Genomic DNA, 20,604 nt, shown 5'->3' on the forward strand with positions numbered 1-20,604 from the left:
ATATTATTTAGCTTTCAGTGCAGTGGCCCCGAGGCCGTAACCATTCATATGCAACTTCTCATAAGCAGTGTAAGAGAGCAACTTTAAGACAGATTGCGGCTCTATGTGGGGTACCGATGAAGGATGGCCTGTCATCGTTAATTACCCAGCCTATCTGATTAGCTGAGGGTTCCTTACAAGGAGGAAGTGCTCCTTTCCATTTAATTACAGCGGAGCGATTAGCCCGGGGTAGACTGCTGCTGCATGGACACAGAGCAGACCTTGGCCTCCAGCCAGCAAGTGAAACCACTGCTATCCCAAACAGCAGACTGAAGCCCTCCCCATGCCCCAGGCTTAACTGTCTTGTCTTCTCCGCTGTCGTCCCTTTGGGACAATGTCACCTCCGAGTTCGATTAGGGACTTCAAATGTTTCCCTTTTTTTTCTCTTTACACAGTCAATTGTTTACAAGCCAAAGAGGCGCAGACATGACAATTCCCAGAAAACACATTTTGGTTCTGGTTTATGGATTGCTACAGTATGACAAACACTGGGTGGAGGCAGTTAGTGATTTCCTCTTTTTACTGTAATACATAGTTATTTCAGTGAAAGCATTGATTGGAATTTTGTTTGGCGTGAGCTTGGGAGACAAAACAATACAACGCAAATTTGCAACTGTATAAAAAACATATTTAAAATATCCCCCGAGAAAATAAATAAAACTCAAGTGACTAGTGCATTAAAAGGCAAACCCCATAGGGGACACAAGTTGATTAATATTTTGAAGTGATGATGAGGAGTTAAGGGCCTGCATGCCTCGGGATAGATTATCCAAGTGCTGTCACAGAAATGAGTAGTTCTGGTCTGCTATAGACCTACTAGATGTCACACTACACTCCACATCATAGCACTTGCTGCATAAGGCTCCTTAATTCTCAGAGTACCACCGTTACTTACATTACATTGCATTACATTACATTACGTTAAGTTACATTAAAACGGGAAAGCATCTGTGTCATTTTAGATTTGAGCTATATATATTAAGTAAGTTTTTCAGAAAACTCTTAGTATTTAGAACAGTAGTAGCAGATCTATCAGATAATAATTGTTTTGGGGGAAATGTATACTTTTATTCCACATCTTTTTAAAAGCTCTCTTTACTGTATGTATTATTTACTTAATACTTACTGTATTATTTGTCTGCATAAAAAGTGTTTTTTTTTATCACCTGGCTTTAATACTTTGTAAACTTTTTAATGAAGGAACTGAAGGAAGTCAGCACACGTGTTGGTAACCATTGTTGTAGCCTATTATGAAAGCCATAATCATACCCATAAGCCCTTTGTCTGTGTGTCGGGCCTCATATATCATCAACACAAGTGGGTGTTGATGAATAACCCCCGTCTCCTCCTTTGTGTGTGTTCCCCCACTTCAATCCCCCCACCTTCTCCTCCTCCTCCTCCTCCTCCTCCTCCTTCTCACCACCTCTATGTGACTTACTGCGAGTAGGAACGTTTTAAACCTGATCATTTATACTTTGTTGCGGGCAGGTGTCGTGCAACAAAAACAGACGATTTACAAGCTCACAATGCGTCGTACCGTGACCCTTTGTGAGCTAGTAGATCGGCTATATTTGGCGAGCTACACCGGCATGCAATGACATACAAATCAAGCCACATCAAGCCACACAGCTGTGCTAGGTATGGTGCAGCCGGGGCAGGCACACAGCTTGATTCATGACGAACGTTCCACATTATCTTTTCACGACTGGTTAATTCACGATTCCACCAGGGACGTTCATCTGCGAGTTTTTCCCCCCCTACGTTCTTAAGTTGTCAGGGGTGTAAATTAGTCGTCTGGAGGAATAGCATGCGGTGGTTGCAGTTCCCCCTGTGCAGCATTAAAGTGATCAGGGCTTGATTCCCACGGCAGCCACCCTTAACAAAACTTGTGAACTCATTGTACCCTAGGACACACACACGCACATGCACACGCACGCGCACATGCACACGCCCGTGCATGCGCATGCGCACACACACAAGGGCTCATCCTAATTAATCGTGCAAGGATGACTTGAATCAGGTCCTTAGCATGGGTTAAATGTTCATTTCCAGGGCAGACCTGAGATATTGAACTTCTGTTTTTCTCTCTCTCTCTCTCTCTCTCTCTCTCTCTCTCTCTTCCATCTCCCTTTCTCCACTCTGTCTCTATGTGGATGTCCCCCTCTGTCCAGATCTCTTTCTCTATCTCCCTCCCTCCCTCCCGACCTCCCTCCCGACCTCCTTCCATCTCTCTCTCTCTCTCTCTCTCTCTCTCTCTCTCTCTCTCTCTCTCTCTCTCTCTCTCTCTCTCTCTCTCTCTCTGGACCTCTCTCACTTTCTTGATGTACCCCCCGCCTTACTCTCTTTCTCTTTCTCTATCTCTCTTTCTCTCTCTCTCTCTCTCTGGATGTCTCTCTCTCCCACGCTGTCTCGTAATCTCTCTGTCCCAGCAGGTCATAGCCATAGTGAAGTGACATTCCTCACATAGTCTTGGGCCCCATTAATGCCTGGTGACTGCACACACACACACACATGCATGCATGCACGCTCACACACACACACACACACACACACACACACACACACACACACACACACACACACACACACACACACACACACACACACACACACACACACACACACACACACACACACACACACACACACACACACACACACACACACACACGCACACACACACACACACACACGCACACACACACGCACGCACACAGGATCGTGCACACAAACATACGCATCACACATGTGTCCACACATGCACGCACACACACTGGGGGGATGTGTCACAATATCACTGCAGGGTATCTGGTCACCCCTGCAAACTGCTAAAGTTTGATGAATGACATAAAACGACATTCATAGGCATAGACAGACTCTCATTTCATTACAGTTTTTAATGAGTAGAAATATAATCATAAGCAGTACACAGAGTAATGATTCATTAAATATAATATTAAATACACCAGAAAACAATTTGAAAAACCGAAAAAGAATTGAGCAGGAAAGGTAGTCTCCTAATGTAACCCAATCAGTCCGACTGACTGATGAGTCTGGCTGTATTTCTGTCACCAGCCTCATCAGTCTAATCCTGGTGTACCTTATCACCTCAGCTTCTGGTCCACACTGAGACATCCATCACGCTCCACTTTCTTTTAAGCCTGAGTTATATACATGTACCTCAGAGTACGACGGTGTCACATGCCTGTTTTCAGCCTGTGATGCTGTCGTCGTATCGTAGCATAAATTACACTACAGCCCAGAGCAGAGTGCTGTCCAGGGCCAGGGCCTCCTGGTGTTACGGTCTGACTTGTATCAAACGTCTGTGTGTTCTCAGCTGCTGACTGCTGGGTGCACCTGTAACGTACGAGCAAAGCAACTCTCTGCACTTCAAAAAGCCTCCCCGAAGCCTGAACAGTCTCTGACATGACGAAAGATCACATGGAACATGAAAAGGGGGAAATGGATCCCTGTGGGTCCATTTGGTTGCATTTGTTCATTATGAGTTACAAATGGATAAATTAACCGCGATCATTTCACTGTGTATAGGTGACAGATATGGCACTCCAATGACTTACGTAAGAATTAAGGAAGGTGGTTAGATAGAGGTAAGATAGATAGATAGATAGATAGATAGATAGATAGATAGATAGATAGATAGATAGATAGATAGATAGATAGATAGATAGATAGATAGATAGATAGATCTGTCATGAGTATGTGATTTAGTGCTGTCCTGAATTGAAATTGCTTAGAGGGTGGGTAGACCGTGACGTGGACCGAGGACATCACAAACGTAACGTCGAGACTTGCGAGGCTCAATGTTGCTCTGATTCGCACCAAACTTGGCACAAACACTGTTCAGGCGTCTGCCATGACAATAGTCACACCAGGGGCCATGTTAGGGGCCCTCGGGGGCCACAGGCGCACCATTGCTCTGATCCGCACCAAACTTGGCACAAACACTGTTCAGGGGTTTGCCATCAGAATAGCCACACCGAAAAAAAACTAAATTGCACACATATGGGGCGCTATAAAGCAGTGTTACAGCAATGTTTAATATTTCAATGGCCATAACATTGCTCTGATCAGCACAATATAGGACTAGATTTGAAGGTTGTAGCGGCCTGAACATCTTGTATAAATAAAACTGACTTCTACTTGTTGCAAGTGTCATTTTTGTGTTCTTTACAACATGTTCCATAACTGAACATAGAGTGTTCAAGGGTGCCTCCATCTGGGAGCCATGAGCTGAGCAGCTGTAGGATTTTACAGTGTACAAATGGACCATTGGTGGTCCATTTGTACACTGTCAGAGTTAAATTACATGAACACTCAGGATTTTACTGTGACAAAAGGAACAGTGAAATGAGTTACACTGCCCACAGCACATCTCTGGAGATCATTATACCTAGAAACCAAACAGAAATGTCCCCAGTTTGAATTTCACAAAACGATTAGAGGTGATAGGCCTGTATTTTAAGAGTCTGTGCCTTGTCGAAGTGCTGCAAGGCCCCAGGTCTGTGCTGGTTTGAGATGGTGGAATAAATACCATGTACTGTGTGATACTCTGACCTCACCTCCTATACTTAAATGTAACAATGGGGCCCAATAAAGAAACACTTTAGAAGGGAAAATCGGTAGGCTGGTAAGAGAAAGAGCTCGGATGGACACAGAACCCTGTGCCTCTGTTACATGCAGTGGAGGGAAAAAGTATTCACATGTTTTACTTAAGTAAAAGTATCAATACTGCAATGTAGAAACACTCTCTGTTACAAGTAAAAGTCCGGAATTCAAATCTACTTGCTCATTATGCAGAATATCCCATTTCACAAGATTTCAAATGTATAAAAATCTATTGAAATGGCCAAAATGCATATAGGGCTGAAGTGGTTAATGTATTTTTTTTAATCAAAATCTACAAAGTAACTAGTAACTAAAATTTTCAAATATTTGTAGTGGAGTAAAAGTACAATATTTGCCTCTGAGATGTCGTGGAGTAGAAGTAAAAGTATTGGAAATTGGAAATACTCAAGTAAAATACAAATACCTCAAAATTGTACTTAAGTACAAAACTTAAATGTACTTAGAGTAAATGTACTTAGTTACTTTCTGTCTGATCATTCTATTATCAGAAGTTTAACAGATGACCAGAATAGAAAAATATGAACAACATTCGAGGTCATTCAAGAGTCAATCGTGGAGCTTCTTCCCCCAGTAATCATTAAACAACTCTAAAATACTTGAGTTGTGCAACGTAGCCTGAAATAGTTGGAGAGATGGGTTCCGCTCTGAGCAGATTGTGACACTGACGAATGACCTCTGGGCTATTTAGCTGGAACAGTCAGGTGTTTACTGCCACAACTAGAGTCAAGCCGCGGCCATTAAAAAAAAAGAATCGCGGTTTCCAAGTAACAGAGCTACAATAACGACAGACTTGGAAACACAGCCGCAAATCCAGAAGGAAGACATCTCTGCACGGCTGCGCCTGCATTTCATCTAATAGTTTTCAGATAGGATTGTTTCTATAGTAGTGCTAATGGGATGCAGTAAATAAGAATAAATCAAAAGTTAATGAGTCGACACACATACAGCGGGGCTGTGGAAGCTGTTTGTCTTCACAGCACATAATGGGCACAGTGATGAAGGCTGTCTTTCTTGTATGGATGATGACACTTTGGGAACGTTTTGAGGCATTATAAAGAGCAATGTGGGAGGGAAGCAGGGGGCAAGAAGGTCACAGGTCAATCCCGGCCAATAGACTGTGTCCACCCTGTCAAAGTGTTCTCAAACAGGACTCTGAACCACTGGCTGCTCGCTGAAGTCTTTCTGGATCAGATTACCAGCTTAAACGTCTAAACACTGAACACTGAACAGTATAAATGAATGCACCGGGAAATTGTGAGTGCAATTATGCCCTCAGCATTGACCAGTGGAATATGAGAACTGCATAGTGGACTGTAAGGACCATATGCTGAGATAGACAGGTGGTCACAATCGTTTATAAACTTGTGTTGATTGTTTGTTTGTTTGTTTGTTTGCTTGATTGATTTGCTTGATTCAGGAGAAAGTGGAAGTTTAAGTGTTTTTTTCGCATGTTGCCTGGCTGGAACAAGACACTGATTGGCCGCTGGCAAACCAGCCCCAAATCAGCTATTTCAAGTGGACTTTGTCAAACAATATCACTACGCCCGGACTGCTGGCCTTGCTGTCCGGGCACCTAGGCTGTAGTATAGCCTGACAGTGCGTTGCGGGTTCGAGTCCCGTTCCCGACGATCTTTACTGCATGTCTCTCCCCATCTCTCTCTCCCTGTTTCCTGTCCATCTTCACTAATACTCTATAAATAAAGGCAGAAAAATACTTAAATATATCTAGAAAAAAACTAAACAATATCACTAAACCCACAGCAGCTGATTGTAGTGAGTCAGTAACCCAATGACGTTTTGTGCAACAGTTTCACAATCCCGTAATTTTTGTTGGGAATTTTTGGGGATACACTATAAACGGTTTTGTCTTTATGTGTTTAAGGATTGGGGCAGTTTCATCCCAAGAATGACAATAGGCTCCAGCCCTCAATGAAAAACACATTTCTGCTGGTTTTTCTGTATGCAGATAGACAAACACCAAATACGAAGAAAAAAAAACTCAACCAAACTAAAACCAACAGAGGAGGCTCAACTCCGTGGGAACGGGAGAAGCCATGGGTTGTGTGGTCGTAGTAACGAACCAGAGTCTGCCATCTCAACAACTGCCTCTCTTTGTGGTTCTTTAATAATGTTTCTTTATATATCTTATGAATTATTTGATTCTGGAGGGGATGTAACTAAAGGAGCCTGAGGAAGCGGTTTAATTCACCATGTTCTCTGTAGTGTGTGCACACACACGTGTGTGTGTGTGTGTGTGTGTGTGTGTGTGTGTGTGCGTGCGTGCGTGTGTGTGCGTGCGTGCGTGCGTGTGCGTGTGCGTGCATGTGCATGTGCGTGTGTGTGTATTGCATGTGTGTAGATGTCCTACGTACGCAGCGTGTTTCATTTGTGGTGAATAAAACCAGCTGTTGCTATTGAACGCTGGCCAAAAAAACCACCACAGGGAATAAACGGAGGGAAGAGACAACCGAACAGAGCATTGTTACCACTAGAGCTGCACATATCGATTATTTTCTTTAGCAATTATTCTGTCCTGTAGGGTACCTTATCGGTTAATCTAATAATCAAAAAGCATAGTTAAAAAAATATGTAAATCTAGTAGTTAATGCAATACAATTTTAATTATTTAAAAATATATATATAATCAATTAAATCGATTAGTTCGATGAGCTGTTGCAGCCCTGTACTTACCATAAGCTGATTGCCAGTCTGTTGGTTGCTGGTCAAATCTGTCACACCAGAGGAGTTTTCCTCTTTCTCTCTCAGAGGGATACAACTTTGTCTATAAAATAATAAATAATAAAAACAGTCACTATTAAAATTTGAAATTTGAAAAATGACATTGCTGCAGCCTGCAACTAAGAGCTGTCAAATCTCACTGAACTTGACTGACTGTCAAGGAGTCAGAGATTTAAAAATGAAATCTGAAACAAGATAGTATTTTCTAAGGGAAATCATGTATCTATGCAATTTCTTGATAGGTTTATGATATAGCTAAACAGACGCTTTATTCCTATAGTTAGCCTATTTAAAAATGTTTATCTGCATGTGGATAATATCTACTGCAAGTCATCATAATATGGTTATAAGTAATAGCCTATAGGTAAATCCCCAATAGGATATGGCTTTAATCAAATAATAAATTGGCCAATTAAGCCTATGAGTGTCCCACAGAAAACCAACTGTCAGACATTAGGCCAAATTACAGAAACAGGCTATTAATGAAAGAATAATGATTCCCTAAAAGCTGACCTCTATATATTTATACAAGCTGAAACTACATTATTTCCCTTTGACCCCAGAAATGTCCTCGATCGTGCTCCAAAGTCAAACAACTTTAATAGTCTAGTAGGCCTAAGTTTCAGTGGTGTAAAGTAACTAAGTAGCCTACATTTACTCAAGTACTGTACTTAAATGTTGAGGTATTTTCACTTTACTGGAGTATTTCCAATTTTCAATATTTTTTACTTCTACTCCACTACATCCCAGAGGCACATATTATACTTTTACTCCACTACAATTATTTGAAAACTTTAGTTACAAGTTACTTTGTAGATTTTGATTATTATTACAAAACATGTACATTAACCACTTCAGCCCTATATACATTTCGGTTTTCGGCCATTTGAAAATAGCCGATCTACAAGCTCACAATGTTGTGATGCAATGCATTGTGAGCTTAGCTTGTAGATCTGCTATTTTCAAAAGATTTTTTATACATTTTATTTTGAAAACTTGACATTCTGCATTATGAGTTACTTTCTACTTTTGGTAGCCTACTTTAAGTACATTTTGATGCCAATACTTTTCCTACTTTTATTGAAGTTTATTTTAAATTCCGAACTTTTACTTGTGACAGAGTATTTCTACATTGCAGTATTGATAGCTAGCCCTGAAACTTAAACATGACTGTCATACCATGACAGACGAGCATCATGTGAACCATGGCTATATTGATAAGAGTAGCCAACTTTTCCCACCACTTATAAGTTTTCAAAGGAACAGATAATAATATGAAAGATGGAACTCTCTGGACACCGTGGTCAGGCTTACTATGTGGAGTTTCTTTGCTCTTTGTGAAGTCTGTTCTTAAGAGCAGGAATGTAATTCCACCGGGGATTAGCCAGAAAGACATGGCTATAAACCCGTCACCTGTTACACCGAAATTGGTGACTTGTCGAATTATGTGGAATCGCCGGTTGGGAAATTAGACAGCGCATGCATGCTTTAACATGCTATGTGTGACTGTGCAGTTGAAAGAATGCCAAGTCACAAGAAAGTCTAGTGTCCGAGTCAGGTAAAAAACAAAAAGTGCTTTTATAATTGCCTGTCGTTATTAAATGAAATCTTTCCTCAACATTAACTTCATAACCTATCCTATGATGATAACATTTCTAGGCTTATCAGTTTACCTGACTGAGATATATTCAATGGGACTTAATAAACAACCAAATAGGCTACCAACTACCAACTATCTCCAGGCTTTTCCCCCCCATTGATAGCTCATCATGAAACAAAATGTGTCTGTCATTTAGTGTCTCCATGAATTGAGTAGCCTAAACAAGCCGGTGGCTTTTGGGGGCTTTTCAATCCCATTTAGTTGACCTTGTATTTTGAACAGTACTTCCATGTGCTTTTTCCCCCTGCAAACTTCTAAATAAAGTATTCAATCAATCAATCAAAGCAATAAACGCAGCAGCGCTCGGTGGCAGCAAGCGACCTCTGGAGACACAACATTCAACAGGTCACCAATGCCGACGTAACAGCTGCTCCAGGGGGTCTGGTTCAGTGCGCAGCAGTCAGGACGCAGCAGCAACAGCAGCGGCAGCAGCTCTCCAACAGACGCACAGCGGTGCAGTGCGCCACTGGACTGTTAACTCCATCATCTCTCTCTCTCTCTCTCTCTCTCTCTCTCTCTCTCTCTCTCTCTCTCTCTCTCTCCAGTGATTAACCTCCCTGGGCTGCCTGCTATTATCTGATGCTGACTTCACACATAGATCTGCAGATTCTGCACACGTGCACTGACTGACAGGAGTTGTGTTTTAGGGACGTTTTAGTGTCTTTGTGAGGAGACATCAGTGAATAAACAGGGTCATCTGTCACTCCAGAGCCAGGGGGGGGTCAAGAGGGACATCATGGGTCAGCTGCTGCTGCTCCGCCGCCGCGCGCTCTTCTCGCTGTGCGCTCTGTGCGTCCTGTTCCTCTGGGGAGCCTGCAGTGGCAGCTCTATCAGGACCACTGTTGGACTGGACACCTCTTCTGGGTAAGTTAGGAGTGACATTAATAATACGTATAGCTCTATTAAGGACCACTGTTGGACTGGACACCTCTTCTGGGTAAGTTAGGAGTGACATTAATACTACTTATAGCTCTATTAAGGACCACTGTTGGACTGGACACCTCTTCAAGTTAACTAGAGTGACACTAATAGGCTACTTAACAAGAACAGATAGAGCAGTGGATTCTAGGGACTTTCTGGGTTCCTTTAGGGGGTTCTAAATTGACCCTTACAAGTCTGTAACCCTGACAGTGTACACATGGAACCAAATGGACCCGTTTGTACACTGTCAGAGTTAAGGGGAGACCTTGAAATGTAAAGGTTTGAGAACCACTGAGCCTATTTATGAATGAATATTTAGTATGTGATATGTTTTCTTTGCTATAGCCTACTGTGGCAGGCTTGCATCACAAGAATATGTGACAAATTACATATAGAAATAAAGTTAGACTTGAATTGAGTTTCCTATAATATATGGGGCTATTTGTAGTGCTATGCCATTAATCTATAAAGCTAAGTGTAAATACGTCATTATGTTGTTTATAAGAACATTTTATTACTAGCCCCCTATTATCATTTTTAAATGACATGGTTGTCAGGACTACTGATCTAATGTGGTTTTCAAGGTAATGATAGCTATACACAAACGACAAATGGTTGTAATTGGTCTCGGTGCAGGAAGGTAATGTTATTTGCGCACAGACAAAACATGACAGATGTTATTATTAAGGTGCAGGTGAGGTGAGGAGAGGAGCACATGCTCTCAATAATGTGAAGAGCAGGCTAGAATTATGTGACTCAAACAGCCATAGAACAAGTGCAATCATAAAGAGCAGGTTTCAGTTGGTGACACCAGCCAGTGGTGTAAAGTAACTAAGTACAGTACATGTACTCAAGTACTGTACTTAAGTACAATTTTGAGGTACTTTTACTTTCCTGGAGTACTTCCAATTTTCAATAATTTTACTTCTACTCCACTACATCTCAGAGGCAAATATTGTACCTTTTACTCCACTACACAATTACTTGAAGACTTTACTTACTAGTTACTTTGTAGATTTAGATTATTATTACAAAACATACATTAAACATTTCAGCCCTATATATACTTTGGCTATTTGAAAATAGCCGCTACAAGCTCACAATGGTCAGCATGCAACACATTGAATTCCAGACTTTTACTACTACTACAGAGTATTTCTACATTACAGTATTGATACTTTTACTCAAGTAAAAAATTTGAGTACTTTTCCACCACTGACAGCAGCATACTGTATACTGTAGCTCGAATTGGGTGACCAGTTAAGGGGGAACCCCCAGCTTTTTCTCCTCCAGAGCCTGCGAGAAGCAATTTATCCCAGTCCAAAGGAAGAAAATAGGTCAAAACAATAGCCTAATAGTTTACAAATTACTTTGTCTAACTGAATTGCTGCGGTACAATAAAAACAGCAACTAACATGAATTTAATTATTGTTGTTTCAACGATAAAAATAACATGGGTTGATATAGTGTCATTTTTCAGTTGTTTGCCAATAGACTAATCCTAGTCAATAAGGGATCCCTCCCTTATTGTACTTTCTGACAAGTCTAAGCATGCCAGCATTAGTTCATGACAAAGTTAAATCCATTATGCTTTCAAACTATATTGAATGTCTTCCTCCCCACACTGAGTTTTACTAGGATGGGGAACTGCTACTGTGACCAAAGACCAACCTGATTAGACAGATACATTTCTGAATATTATGTCAAAATAGATTTTTGTTTTTGAGTTTAGAGAAAGCATGAGCAAATCCTGATTTTGCATGCATGGCTAAAAAACACCGGACTCCCTGTGGAATTGAGTTGACATTGATGAAATCAGGCTTAGTGGGCTCTGTCTGTGCATTCCTTTTTCCTTTTAAACTTTTTGACTGATGTCAACTAACCGCTTCCAGTCTTGACAATCAAAGACATTTGTTTGAAATATATTTACATGAGATTTCTCTTTTATGGGACTGGTACACACTGGAGATTGACAGACAAATGGGAAGAGTGGGGAAGGGAAGAGAGAGGATGGATGACATGTGTCAAAAGAAATAACATTTTAACCCATGAAACCCGGGAAAGCATCTGTGTCATTTTAGATTTGAACCACTTTCTATTATTTTATACTTTGGCTATTCAAAAATAGGGCACTATTTCTAGCACTATTTCTAGCACTATTTCTAGCACTATTTCTAGCAGACCTACAAGCTAATGGCTGAGCTTGTAGGGATGCAATTTTTGGAAAATCTAATTTAAAGCAAACATATTAACTCAAATATTTGCTTCTGGGGTTCCCTGGAACAAAATATTTTGAGATGGGGGTCCGTGGCCAAATACATCTCCTTTCAGGGGTCCTTGAAATGGAAACGTTTGTGCATCACTGATATAGCAACATAGGTTTTAGGATTTAGAAGACATTTGTAGAATCGGCCTCAGTTCTTAATGGGTTAATACATGACATTGTGAGCACATGGCCAGCAGCTTCGAAAACGGAGCCACCGGGTCGGGATATCCCTAATCAAAGCTGTGTCTTATAGAGATATGAGATGCATGGAACTGTTCCAGGTTTGCTTCATGCTGAAGATGCATCGTTGACAGGGGGAGGCCTTGTTTCATTTTCCTGCTACCAAAAGGTTTTAAGTGTTGGCCTGACAATCAGTGTTTGAGGGATGAAAGACTTGGATCTGAATGTATACTAATTATCATCTTATAAACAATACACTTAGTTGACACTAACTAAACACCAAATCACTTTGCAGAAAACATCCCGTCTAAGCTCACAACGCGTCGCAAGATTGTAGATCTGCAATTTTCGCCGAATGTTTGCCCCAGAATAAAATAACAGGCCAGGCTTCATGTGGTTAATTTATTTATTTATCTGCATGAATGCATGGCAGTTTATAGTAATCATTCCTGTCAGATTGTTTGTTTGTTTGCTTGCTTGTTAGCAAGAGAACCTGAGAACTGTAGGGAAGATTTGTATGCAACTTAGAGGGCATGATCAGTAGGCTGTCCTGAAGAGGTCATTACTTTTTGGGTGGAAAAGGTCAAGGGTCACAGTCACAAAAGAAGGTCAAGATTGAGAACGGATGGATGGATTGAAATTTGGTGGGAATGGTCAGTAGGCTGCCCTGAAGAGATCAAAACGGTCAAATGTCAAGGTCACAATCTAGAGATGTTTGTAGGTACAGCATTCCGTAAACAAAATTTGCTCAGCAGTATTGCATTTAGAGGTCCGGACATCTGAATTTTTCTAAAAGTCTAATATAATTGCCTGAAAATAACTTATTTAGTGCGACATAGATATTGTACAACGGCAAGATAAAGGATTTGCTCACTGATCACTGTCATTGCTTGTGTGTTTGTGGGCGGGTGGTGAAGTGGCTAATCTGGTCATTACTGGAAAATCTTTCCTCAACACATGATTATGTCAACAACCTAACATCCAGGACGTTAGATGGCGCTTTCCGCCTGTGATCATTGGGAATGGGAATTTCGGAATACATTGAATTGCACACAGGCAACTGCCAACTGATCATTAAGTTGTGCTTTTCTATCACAAGACTACAGGTTGTTGGTACTAGTGAAGTGTAGGCAATATAATCATTAGATTTTGAAAGTTAAAAGATATCTAGTGTAGTGTCATTGAAAGAAAGGATGACTGAATGGAATGAATGAATGAATTAATTTGTTTCTGTAGAATCACCATTTCCATACTAGAATCACCAGGGAAAGTACCAAATGTAGGACTTTGATGGTCACATCAGCAACCACACATGGTGGAAACATTTTTGTTTATTAATTTAGTTTAGATACAGATTACAGACATGAATTGACTACACACAGAACCGGCTAAATTACATACTGTTTATTGCAAGCAAAGGTTACTGATTGGAGTGCACATGCATTTAGTTAACCCTTGTTAGGGTCAAGTTGCTTTACCAGGAGTCATTTAATTAGCATTTAAGTTTTCTTTGAGTTATTAGTTCTGATGAGTGCTGGAGTTGATATGTCTGGCCAAGGTAAGGGGGACCAGCTGCTTCAGATCTGCTTATAAGGAGCTGATTGGTTAATTGGACTGCACCACGTTCCCTTTGATTATGGGGAGGGGCAGGGGTCTGTTAGTTTGAATTTACTATTCGGTTTTTGAATAAATGTGTTTCTGATATTTCAGTTGCATTGTAATTTCAGAAGTTAATATGAGTTAGTGCTGTAGTGGTTGATGTTGTAGTTATTTGTAGTGTGTTTAAATGTTATGTCTTAGTTTTTTCTCATTTGTGTCCTTTGAAGTGGACTGAGTGGACTGATCACCCACTATATATGTTCCCCTCATGTCTTATTTTGCTCAGGTCAGTCGTGCTGTTAAGTTCAGTTTTGTTGTTTTGGGCTCAAAATGTTTATTTGTAAAAAAAAAAAAATTGACACAAAAAAGAAAATACAGAAAAATAAAGGGGAAAAATAACATTATTTTAAACAAACACCAAAGTCTCCCTGTGTCTCTCTTTGCGACCAACTCGGCCCCTGATAAGCCCCCAGTTGCTCCAGTGAAGTTGCTCTGTGGAATAGTTAGATCCTGGGTTCACCCAGAGCTGGTGTCGAAAGTGTCCTTGAGCAAGACGCTGAACCCCTAATTGCTCCCAATGAGCAGGATGGTGCCTTGCATGGTTTCCTCAGCCATCGGTGTATGAATGTGTGTGTGAATGGGTGAATGTAATGCACAATCTATGTAAAACGCTTTGGATAAAAGCGCTATATAGATGCACCATTTACCAATAGTAGAAGACCATGGTGGCACAGAAAACTAAAAACGCAATAAACAATCTTTACGTGGATGAATACCGGTAATTTGAAACTGGCATTACACGTTTCTCAAACAAAAAAAGTGTGGAATGCGCTATATTCAACTTCCCAATATAAGCAAATTATGAGAGACATAAAGAGAGATATACAGTAAACAAATCTCCTTGTGTGTGATACCTCGTCTCTTTGATCTTACAGGAAAGAATGTCCAGAGAATAAAATTCTTACGTTGGAGTATCCGTGCGTCAGAGCAGGAGGGAAGAACAGCACCTGTTTCAGGTAAGACAGTTTCCTCTCTCTCACAACAGTACAACAACCTGTCCTCCTCTGGGCACTGGGGTGGTGCAACCTGTCCACCACTGTGGAGTCTAGGCGTTCAAATCCACCATGTTTTGGGGTCTATACTGTATACGAACACAATTGTCCTGTGTTACAGGAGGGAGGCTGGGTGATATTTGTTGCTGTGCATACTCCTACATATTCCTGTGGCACTTGTCAGTGGGGGGTGTTGGATGGGAGGAGTAGGACAGAGGCAGGTGAGTCAGTAGGGTACAATAGCAACCCAGGAATGTGTGGGGAGGAATTAATTGTACCAACGACGGAGAAACTAGGGATAAAAATGTATATACAGAGGCAGGTGAGTCAGTAGGGTACAATAGCAACCCAGGAATGTGTGGGGAGGAATTAATTGTACCAACGACGGAGAAACTAGGGATAAAAATGTATATACGTACTGTATATATATCCAGGTCGCCACATGACGTCAGTTTTAAAACACCATTTGCTAATGCCATAAGCAGGTGCTCTTTGGAATACAAGAGGATTAAGTATGCAATAAGTTGAGAGTGAAAAGTGTTTAAAGCAAGAGCCATATGTTTTCACCACAAAAATGGCATTATTCATTGTTTTTTCTTTTAAACACTCTTGCTTTTCACATTTTTCTCTTTTCCTTCCTTCCTTCTTTTTTTCTTCTTCTCAGAAGCCACTGCCAATTTTTATTACAGCCCAATTTGGTTACTGCCAGTCATATAAAAGTGACCTCCCATAATGGGCTGTAGTGTGTTTGCACTAAACCCTACCTTTAGAAGTAGAAGTGTTCCAGGCTCCAAAAAAACAGAATGCATTCAGCTATTTTTATGACATTATTCATTTGGGACCACCAGGGTTGCCTATAGTTGATTAGAGACAATTTCCTGTTACGGGATAGTGGCAGGCTTGAGTGGCAGTACAGCCAATGTGTCCTTGAGCAAAGGGTGAGAACACGTCTTGGTAGATTGCAAGGCACTGAATTATTGCATACTCACTATTAATTATCTCTGGGTAAGCACTGTAGAAAAACATCCTTAACCTCTTGAACCCTTGCGTCCCATTTCTGGACTGAACCATCCCAGATCTAGAAGCTCATAACGCATCGCAACCTGGATACGTTGTGAGCATGTAGATTGGTTATTTTCAGGCAAGAGGTTTGGTGTAGAGGGAAAAAAGGAGGGGGCCTAGTATAGACCCCTCGGGGACTCCGGTCAATGAAGTGTATAGGGTTTAAGTGTTTAAAATGGAAAATGACATTCAGAGAAAGACACAAACAGTTCAATCTGACTCTTCATCATTCTAACTGTCGTTCCTCTGTGTGTGCACATGACCTCAGCAGTGCACGCAATGTTTTGGGGGCTAATTTGTAACTATTTTCTTTGACTTTATCTAACATTCCATCACACAAGCATGACTAAAGATGTGATAAGGAATATGTATGTACTGTAGCTGCAGTAGTCATCAACCTATAGTAATGATACCAATTTATCTTGATATTTGTTGATAACGTTTGATACAGTATATCACAGACAACCCGAGGAAGATAAAAATCCATGTAAACCCGATGATTTGACGTGCGGGATGGTTTTATGAATCATAACTTTGGCTCGGATTTGGCTGTTGGCACAAAATCTGTGTGTTAAGAACCTTTTATAAATGGGGGTCTGGTTGGAGGCCAGAGGGTCTGCTCTGTTAACTATCAAAGTTACTGCAGAAATATGTTTTATGGCTCGTGTGATTCCTGGCTCTACATTAGATGTATGGAGCTGGAGTATAGGGCGGCGGGGTGGTGGTGGTGGGTTGGGGTGGAGGGAGGGAGGGGGGCTGTGAGGGTTCAAGTGTGTTTTCCCTGTCATGTTTCTAGTTCAGCAGAAACTTGTGTCAAAGATTCACATAATAATATTTGCTAAATGCTTTTTTATGGTTTGTCAGATGGCTGTGGTTTGGCACACAAGACAATGCACTGTGAATTCAGGCCAGGGTTTCTCAGCCAGAGGGCTGGGACTGGAAAAGAGGGTGGCAAGACATCCAGGGGGTTCCCAAACTACTTTAGTATAGAAATATTGCGTTTTTTAAATATAAAGCGTCCTGGTTGAATGCAATATTCAGATCCCATTGTGAAACCAGTTGAAAGCCGCAGGTGTGGACAAATTACCGGGGAGTAATTGAAACTCATTGTGGTACACTTACGTCAATGCGCTGTACCTGATGATGCCTGAATTCTCCTGATGTGGTTAAAAAAGAAAGAAAGAAAATAAATCACCCATCTGGTAATCTTAACAGGTTAAAACAAATGCTAAGAATTGTTTCCACCCAACCACTCAAATCTGGTTCGGTGTACAGAGTCCCTCAGGCTACCGAAGCTGCTTTCAGTTGTTAAAAAGAAAGAGTTTTAGAGAAGTCTGTGCACGAGAATGACTTGGCTTGGATGCTTGGTCTTAACTGTTGCTCGATCACCCAGAGCTCTTGCAGAGCAGCAGCAGGCTGTGGAAATGTCCCATCCTTCCTCACTCTCATTTATTTTTTATTACCCAAAACATCTCTGTTGCACACAAACACCCCAGAGATATGGGTAGTCTATAATAAGATATAATTTATTGCTACAAGTGACAACACTTCTACAGTATCAAAACTATTTACATAATATATACAGAATAATATTTGGTTCCTTTGGGAAAATGCTGTCTAAAATTACAAAACCCAAAAAGACAGTACCGCCGCTACACTCTAAACTGGTTTACCTCAATCCAACACGTTGGCTCACTGGAAACCCTTAACAGTCTGTCAGCAAATTATATTTTCACAAACCACAGTTCTCTTGAGAAAATGCTCCAACAAACAAAGTTTTATAGAACAATGTTTCAGGCAAGATGTTTTTTTTAATATTATCGATTATAGTCTGTACATCTGTTGTTCAGGCTTTGTGCATTATTGGTTCCTCTGTTGCCAGTGATCATGCCGTTGTTGCATACTACATGATAAACTGCCCTGGGTAGCAGCGTCAGCCGAATGAAGCCTCAAATGTAAATGTAAAAACTGTCTCTTTCATGGGGGAACCTCTGCAGGGGCATGGTTTTGTGGTGGTGGACATAAATAAACCCCCACAGCTCTCTACATCAAAACAAAAACTCCAGCCAGCCGTACGTCTTCGCCCCACTCTGCGGTGGTTTGCACGACACTGAGGTTGAATCAGACCAATTTCTATTGTTCACTCTCTCTCCCTCAATCTGTGTCTCACTCTCTCTCTCTCTCTCTCTGTCTTTGCCGGAGGTCATGTTTGATCGATGCCAAGGCAAACATACACGGTTTTTACCCAGATTCTGAATGATGTGTGGTGTGTACATGTGCGTGCGCGCGTGCGTGTGTGTGTGTGTTTACACATGCATGCCTGAGTCGGAGTAACAATATACTAATAACACTAAGAATGAAAATGTGTACAGTATAACACTTTAATAGAGCGGTTTACAAGGTTCATTAACAGTCACAGCTGGAAAGATGATAATCATAACTATTAACAAGTAAAAACAAGGCACAGGATCAAAGTACGGATGATAAGGTAAGAGAGGCAATGCGTGTGCATGTGTGTGCCTGCATGTGTGTGTTTATACATGTGTGTCTGTGTATACAGAACATAAATTAATCTTAGTTTTGACTAGGCTTGTCTTTGCTGCCTGAGGCTGCAGGTTTGTGATGATGAGGAGGGATCTTTTGCCTCCCTCCTCCAAGCTCTACCTTCCTAATAACTATCATCTGGACCTGATGAGCTCGATACGCCAATAAATGCCTTAAATTTACATTAGCATATTTTTCTGTTTTAAATACGCCACATGGCTCATTGCCATGGCGGAGGGCAAACATAAACAGTGCACCACGGTATTTGAAGCTTGGGCACGGCACTCAACCTGCTCTATAAATTAAATAAAGTGGTGACAGATGAGAAATGTTCTGGAAACATGATTAAATAGCAATCTGTCTGAATAAGTCATATACGTTTGAGGTTTTTGTTTGAAATTTTAAGAGAAAAAAGGTTTAATGTGATCCTGAGTAGAGTAGCTATAGACCAGTTAATGCACGTACGGTACCTCATAAATACAACATCCTGTATTGAAATCCATCCTAGAACCTGAGTTGCAGCATGTCCTCCTTGTCTCTTTCCACTATAACACACTAAATAAACAGAAATATCATAACAAATCATGAAAATGGATATTAATCATGAAAATGAAGTTTGTGATTGATTTAACGCACATCCCCCTTTCTTTGGTGCTGAGCCAAGGTGTGAAGCACAATGAGTTCAATCAATGAAGAAGGGCTCGCACCTCTTGTTTAATCCTTCCCCCAAAAGTTTATTCAAACTGTCCACAGTCAGAGTCACCAAGACTGGACTTTGTGACTCTGACCGTGATCAGAATACACTTTAAAAACACATTAAACAAGAGTTGTGAGCCCTTCTTCATGAATCATGAAAATGAATCCATCAAGAATACATCAGGTTTGTTTGGGGTGTTGCCCCATAGATGAAAGGTGGCTGGCTCGAATCCCAGAACAGAGCGCAATACTTCTCAAGTGCCCCTGAGCATGAATTGTAGCTAACTTCTAGCCTAGTGTGTGTGCTGTTTTTATGTGTACCAGCCTCCTTCAAGGAAATGTACTGGCAATAGACTTTAATCTGATACAATTCAACAGGCAGTTGCCGTAAATATGTCCTTGTCCTTGGTTATGTTTTGTGTGCATGTTTGATATTGGGCAGTAGAGCCCCTTGGTGAAAACGTATAATTGAAATACTGCCACTGATCTTTTGCAGCTGTTGGACTGGATACGAGTGTTCATTCAAAAGTATCGCGGTTACGTGCTGCTTACGGAGCGGAGGTTTCACTAGAATAGCCAGCGGCCGTATAAACCATATACACACTATGGTACACCAACGAAACAGATGTAGGAAAAAAGGAGAGTGCCGTGGCTGAGTGTATGGAGAGATGCTGCACAGATACTGTAGACCAGAGGAGCGGGGAGTTGCAGGTTGACGCTCAGCCTTGAGTTCTGAGTCTGGTTTCACTTCACTGCTGTGTTCAGTGGCCAGGCTGATATCTACAGATAAGACCAAGAAACTCAACTCTTCTATAGCTCTATCTCTTGGTTTTGATTTCTTTCTTTCTTTCTTTCTTTCTAGAGCCCCCCAACCCTAAACGCACGCACACACGCACGCACACACGCATGCTCACACACACGCATGCACACACGTACGTACGTACGTACGCACGCACGCACGCACGCACAACAATTAAGTATAAATTAGGCATAACTCCCAACCCCTAAAACTAACCTCTAAATGCGTAATCGTAACCGTAACTCCCAGGGGCGTATAGCTTTTTTCCCGTGGGTTTTTGTATCAAAGGGGCCCCTGATATGGATGTATCACAATTATGCAGCAACTAATTTCACTGGTTTAAACAACATTTACTGTATGTAACGTGTAACCGACTAAGATACTACTCACAACACTCAGA

At 41.2% G+C, this 20,604-nt stretch overlaps 1 protein-coding gene across 1 annotated transcript in view; it reads left to right on the forward strand.

Moving 5' to 3' along the window:
• The first annotated feature begins 9,579 nt into the window (after positions 1 to 9,579).
• LOC308091878 (collagen and calcium-binding EGF domain-containing protein 1-like) overlaps positions 9,580 to 20,604 on the forward strand; it is a 78,250-nt gene continuing 67,225 nt past the window's right edge. Inside the window, exons 1-2 of the mRNA XM_080437622.1 lie at positions 9,580 to 9,949; positions 14,987 to 15,067. Coding sequence (XP_080293748.1) covers positions 9,822 to 9,949; positions 14,987 to 15,067 — 209 coding nt within the window. The 5' untranslated portion in view covers positions 9,580 to 9,821. The remainder of the gene's footprint in view (positions 9,950 to 14,986; positions 15,068 to 20,604) is intronic.

The sequence above is a fragment of the Gymnoscopelus braueri genome, assembly GCF_963280865.1.
Source record: "Gymnoscopelus braueri genome assembly, chromosome: 1".
NCBI classification, from domain to species: domain Eukaryota; kingdom Metazoa; phylum Chordata; class Actinopteri; order Myctophiformes; family Myctophidae; genus Gymnoscopelus; species Gymnoscopelus braueri.